Here is a 5,817-nt window from a genome sequence, read left to right as displayed (position 1 = left end):
ACCCAGTACAAAAGAAATGATCAGCAAAAGTGTATTACAAGCCAAAAAAAGCCCCATAGAGCCTGATATGAGGCTACGATGACTGTGCCGCGTACCGCACGACTTCAGTTTTCAGACGTCTCTAGAAAGTCTAAAGCCGCATCTCCTCATCTTAAGCTTCATACTCAATACTAAGCATATTTCTGTTGTACGAACCTTTCCGCCGTTAGCCTGGGCGCGGTACCTCTCCTTGTTGATGGTTGTCCACTGGTCCAGGTCCTTGAAGTGCGACGCCTCCATCTCCCACCGTTTCACCAGGTTCTCCACCACAAGCTCCAGCGAGCCCGCGGGGTGGTTCTTGGTCTTCCCCTAGTTAGGGACAAACTCCGTGGATCGGTGGTCTAATAGTAGAAATTGGACAAATAGAGTACTAAAAACTACGCTAGGGGAGTTAGCCGACCAGAGGAGTTTATTTGGCGGTGAGGAAATAACTCCTCTGTCCGGCCGACTCCCTAGCGCACTTTTGACTCTATTTGTCCAATTTCTACCATTAGGCCACCGTTCCACGGAGCCTGGTAGAGGATAGATACATTTACCTTCCGGGCAAAGCTCACCGAGGCAGACGCCAAATTTGAGTGTTCTTTGCGCTATATCTTCTTTTGAAATGTTGGCATTTTGGAGATGGATGTTAAAGGTCAGGGTTGTTGGCTTTATACCGTGCATCTTCAGGGCTGTTCGAGGTGCTCAAAAAGAAGGCTGTTTGGATGTAGCTACTTAATCTACAGAGTGTCAAAGGTCACTAATATTTGTTTAGATGCTACTTACGGCATGTTGTGCCGTATGGATCTCCTGATATACTCTATGTGCTGGAAACCCTGTCTGTAGGTGGGTGTTTGGTGATGGTGAAGGTCGATTTTGGGCCCCCTGTTTGTTGAACTTGGTACTGCAGCAGCACATTTTGTATTATATCTTTGGACCTGGACATGCTGTGGTGTTGAGTTTTAGTTGTCAAGGCTTTCAAGAACATACGCAGTACCAAGTATGCTGTTAAGACACTAGCAGCTACCGCTAAGATACTGCTGTCTTCACATGAGAAGCAAAATACATAAGATTGTTGTTGCGAGCATCGCAAAGCCATGGGACAAAGTACACTCGTGACCTGCATACAGCTACTGAAACACATCTCCAACTCAGGCTGTCATGGGGTATTGAGTTTCGTGATAGTAACACATTTCCATTAGACCTCCTTCTGATTGAGTTTCGTGATAGTAACATATTTCCATTAGGCCTCCTTCTGATTCAATTCTAACAGTTTATTCATCATACTTAGTTACATTTATGATATTATATTGATAACAAATTAGCAGATATCTTAAAGAGTAATATCGCCTTTATTTGTTATAAATGAGACCTTTAACGCTAAATGACATTGGCCTCTAGCCTTGTGTAAAATGTTTTGACTCAACAGGTACACTTGTGCGTGACTTCGTCTGTGCCGATAATGATCTGGTAAACAAACGCCACCATAGTCCCCGACCCTCAGGTATGACAATGGGACTAGGTAAGGGTAAAGGTAAACAAACGTTCGTGTCATGAACACGAGTGAATTGGCCGTAACCGTCACAGATCAGAGCCTTTGTAAGCTGCCGTGCAGCTCACTTGCCAGGGGTTTACAAAGTAATGCTGCAAACTACTTCTTAGGCTGTAATACAGTACATAGTAATTCTGTTCAAGGGGACAGAAAGACAGACAGACAGACAGACAGACTGACTGACAGACATGCAGACAGACCCGAAAACATAGCCAAAAAAAGCGGAATGTAAGCCGTATTATTGCTCGCTGCTTGGGCAGAGAGAGATAGGAGGTACGATAAAATTCCTGTTCGCTGTGTCGTGATTTCGCTGTAGAAATATCAGCGCGAAAACCGCGAAACATTTCAAAATTTACAGTTAGCCCGACCGCTTCATCTGCTCGAAGAGGTGGGGCTCGAACCGTGCATTCGGTGTCACGAAAAACAATTGTTGACACGAAAAAGGTGCCACCGACGGTGGTAATTTTCAAGCCGAGGTCTGAGCGGATAATGGAACTATAGGGAGTGGTCGCTCTTTGGAGAATATAAATCTTTGGCGAAGGTAACTACTAGCATTTCTACCATCGGAAGCGTTCCAGAAAGCTACGGGCTCTCCTAGAAAACAGGAAAAACACGTATGCGTACTGAAATCTCGACATTGGGTGTGTATTGAGTGTGACCAAAAAAAAAAAAAACTGTCATAATACCACATGGTAAAGCCTTTATTGTAGGAACTACATCAAAGGAATCAACCATGACTCACCTTCATGTATTCGAGGTTCGCCTGAGTATAGTCGGGCTTGGTGAATCTCCACTTGATCTTTGGGTCGTCCAGGTTCCCGCGGTCTGGCTCAAGGAAGTTGTACTTCTTCGTGAGACGTTCAAGCTCCTGCCTTGCGGCAAGACGCTCCTCAGAATGGGCAGTACCAAAAGATCCGGACATTTTTTAAGGCCGAAATCTGGAATAACATGCACGAATTTGTCAACTTGATATTTATTCGTTTATCTATCACGCTTCTCCACAACAGTGAAACAGGTATTCCTTGTCGAGGACAGGTCACCTCTAAAATCACTACAAAAGAAGAAACAATCCATTTTAATGAACTTACCAAATCAACTTAACAGAAAAGAACTGGATAAATCAAGTCAGTACAATTTGTTCTTCTTCATAGGATCTTCTGTGGACCAGTGCAATGGTCAAGTGGATGGAGTGTTCGCCTTGCATTCGGTAGGTCGTGAGTTCGGTCCCCGGCCGAGTCATACCAAAGTCATAACAATGGTACATGTTGCTTCCTCTGCGTAGCACTCAGCATTCGGAAAAGAGTATGGTAGTTGAACAAACAGAGCACTAACAGTGGCCTAGCCCCCTGCTGTAGTGATTACACAAAGCTATGTGGCTCAAGGACTATTGAAACGGAGATGGGCGCCGCCCGATGTACCATTTGGTATGGGATGGACTTTAAAACATAGGATCTTCTGCAAACATACTACTACAGATACCTTTACTACGGTCAGCAAGGATCTACGTCAAACTTTCCTATCATCATGAAGACAGACGCAATTTTTTACGACAAATTCACGACTGTCCGTGTTAAAATTATAGACGAAGATGGTGGCCATACCAACGGAAAGTTGCACCAGCTGACCATGGAAAAGACCTGGACTAGAAGAAGATCCAACGCTGCTACGACGGCTATACCGTCTCTTTCAAAAAGAGAGGACAAAGGTCGTGCCAAGTCTGTACGGTACATGTCAAAGTTCAGTCAGCGCCCTACTTAGGCCACGAAGAAAATTTTATGGATGACCTGATTTCAGAAGAAAAAAAAAAAAAGAATTTTTTCTTCTGCACGCGCAGGGATGGTCAACATGACGATAAAGTCAAATATATTGTGTTGCAGCCTTATAATTGTACTTGTAGAAGTGACACTTGCGAGGTAGCAAGGACTGTAGTTGTAGAAATGAAACTTATTGGATAGTTGTAAAAGTGACACCAATATGGAAGCTATGAGTGTGGTTACCAACTTTGTTGGTGATGCCAGTCTACCATACTAGTATCACTTTTACCACACAAGTACAGGTCTTAAATACAGGAATGAACGCCTTGTAGGCTCTGATACCATGTTTTGTCCCTTTAATTCTTTTTACAACAGTCATAAGAACTTTATGGTGCCTATTTTTGAAAATGTACATGTAGCCATCTTGTATTTTTGTAGTCTACAGAGGATGTCATCCATAAAATTTACTTGCTGTGGCCTTATTTACACTTCTACGGTTATCTGTGACAACGCCCCCACACAGCACGAAGAGCCTGGAAATGGTTGCTTTTGGCATGTGGTGCTTGACACAACGATTATCAGGCTTATGTAGGATTTAGCTCTATTGTGATGGCACCACATTCCCAGACGTACCCGTGCTTGTCTTGCCTGGGACATGATCTCGCAGTAGTTTAAATGACACCTGGTGTTAGATACGGAGAGCTCACTACACAAAAATGGGAAATTTACTAATACAAAACTATATGGCCTCCTTCGGTTAATATTGACCATGGTAAAATCCTAATTGATATCAGCCCTACAGCGTAGACTGTGGCTACATCCAGAACTACATCCAGTAAATCTATACTGGCGCCATGTATCGCCTAAAGCCATTACCAGATTTACCTGACAAACATTAACTAAAGCCCAATTTTGTAGAAGACCAGCATAACTCAAGAACACCTGGATGGATTGTTTTCGTATTCGGTTTGTCGATAAGTATTGATGAGACCAGAAAACGATACGAATCGAGTCCCTAGACCATTGTTTGGGAGCTAGTCGTGAGCGAGGTCTGCCGTCATGTGTGGTTGGGAGTCTTAATTGGTCGGCAAAGTTGCTAGTACTAGCTAGTCTCTTAAAGTCGTCTAACCCAGCCGAGTGCCGATTATGAATTTTAAAAAAAATCAGAGTAGGGCAAGAGTCATATTCATCTTCAAAGCGTTCAGAGGCAAAAACGGAAGCTAGAGTGCGGTCGCGTGGCACAATAGTGCAATTGCCAGGGTGTTCGATTTATAACCCAGAGGTTCTGGGTTCAAATCCGTTGATGTGCCACCGATCTTGTGCCCTTGGGGAAGGCACTTTACACGACTTTCCTCACTTCACTCAGGTGAAAATAAGTACGTAGCTTCTGTTAGGGCAGTCCCTCGAATAGGACGTTAAATGGACGTCCCGTATTTAGGGAGAGTCACACCTCGCGCTCGTTAAGAACCCACCGCACTTATCGAAAAGAGTAGGGGTCCTTCCCGGTGTGAGTCGATCAAATAAATCTGTCCAGATATGCAGCTTGTACTGTTAAGAACAAACCTGGTGTGTTACGCCAGAAGGCGGTTTACCGGGTATGCAAAACAAACGAAAGAAAAGAATAGGATGAATGCCAGGCTACACCCAACCCAGGTTAGAAAGTAGTCGGGAACAAAGTCGCTAGAAGCTCCTTAATGTGTGACAGCTGACTTGAGTGTTGCGAGAAGGAAATGAAAGAACTCATGTACTCACATGTAGTAGGAAAAACAACAAGAAAACAGTACTTTATGGCGGCGCGGTCGCTACAGGCAGGGTGCACCTCCTTACCTCTCCTTGATCTTGAAGGTAAGAAAACAGCAATGTGACTTTCGAGGTCAAAGTCAAGGTCAACAGCTAGTGTTTTCTAAAGCACAGAAACTCACTGTACCGTTGCCAGCATTCAGGTGTCGTCTGAAACCTAATCTATGTGACGAAGGGAGAACAAAGAAATGTACATTCCACAGGTAAGCTATCCGAACTGTGACGTTTATAGAAGACTGCCATCAAAGCCATGAAAGGGGCAACAAAATGGCGGCTGAAAAGGAAAATATGCCGGAAAAGGAAAAATCCCGGGAAAGCATTTTTCCTTTCCCGGCATATTTTCTTTTTCCGACGTATCCCCGGTTAAAAATGGGGAATCCACCCCCCGCCCCCCCCCCCCCCCAAAAAAACAACTTACGCCAAGGCCCCCAGAGACGCCGGTGAAGGAGGCTAGTCCTGAATGTTCAACACGAGAGTTATGGAAGTCAAGCAGTACTCACACATTCAAAAGACAGCACGAAAACAGTCACTGACGTCCTTTCTTCTCCTTAGCTTGATCCTGACTGTGTCTTACCGGTCAGGCGAACTGTCACATGTACACAAACAGGGCACGTCATGGAGACATGTGCCTGATCGGTTACAACGAACAGGTTTCCCCAGAGATGGCCATGGTCATTTAACTCTTTAAAAGTA

General features: G+C 44.4%; 1 protein-coding gene across 3 annotated transcripts in view; it reads right to left on the bottom strand.

Moving 5' to 3' along the window:
• Positions 1-5,726, bottom strand: part of LOC118420256 (pathogen-related protein-like) — a 10,812-nt gene extending 5,086 nt beyond the window's left edge. The window contains exons 1-3 of one of the 3 annotated variants that reach the window (XM_035826983.1): positions 5,625-5,726; positions 2,313-2,508; positions 196-348 (exon numbers count right to left, since the gene is read on the bottom strand). In XM_035826983.1, the coding sequence (XP_035682876.1) occupies positions 196-348; positions 2,313-2,492 (333 nt within the window). In that variant the 5' untranslated portion in view covers positions 2,493-2,508; positions 5,625-5,726. Of the gene's footprint in view, positions 1-195; positions 349-2,312; positions 2,509-5,076; positions 5,236-5,624 lie in introns of those variants that run through there. The other 2 variants (XM_035826984.1, XM_035826985.1) reach the window with 2 other exon arrangements.
• Between the last annotated feature and the right edge of the window lie 91 nt (positions 5,727-5,817).

Source organism: Branchiostoma floridae, chromosome 7 (assembly GCF_000003815.2).
Source record: "Branchiostoma floridae strain S238N-H82 chromosome 7, Bfl_VNyyK, whole genome shotgun sequence".
NCBI classification, from domain to species: Eukaryota; Metazoa; Chordata; class Leptocardii; order Amphioxiformes; family Branchiostomatidae; genus Branchiostoma; species Branchiostoma floridae.
This window is presented reverse-complemented; position numbering and strand designations above follow the sequence as displayed.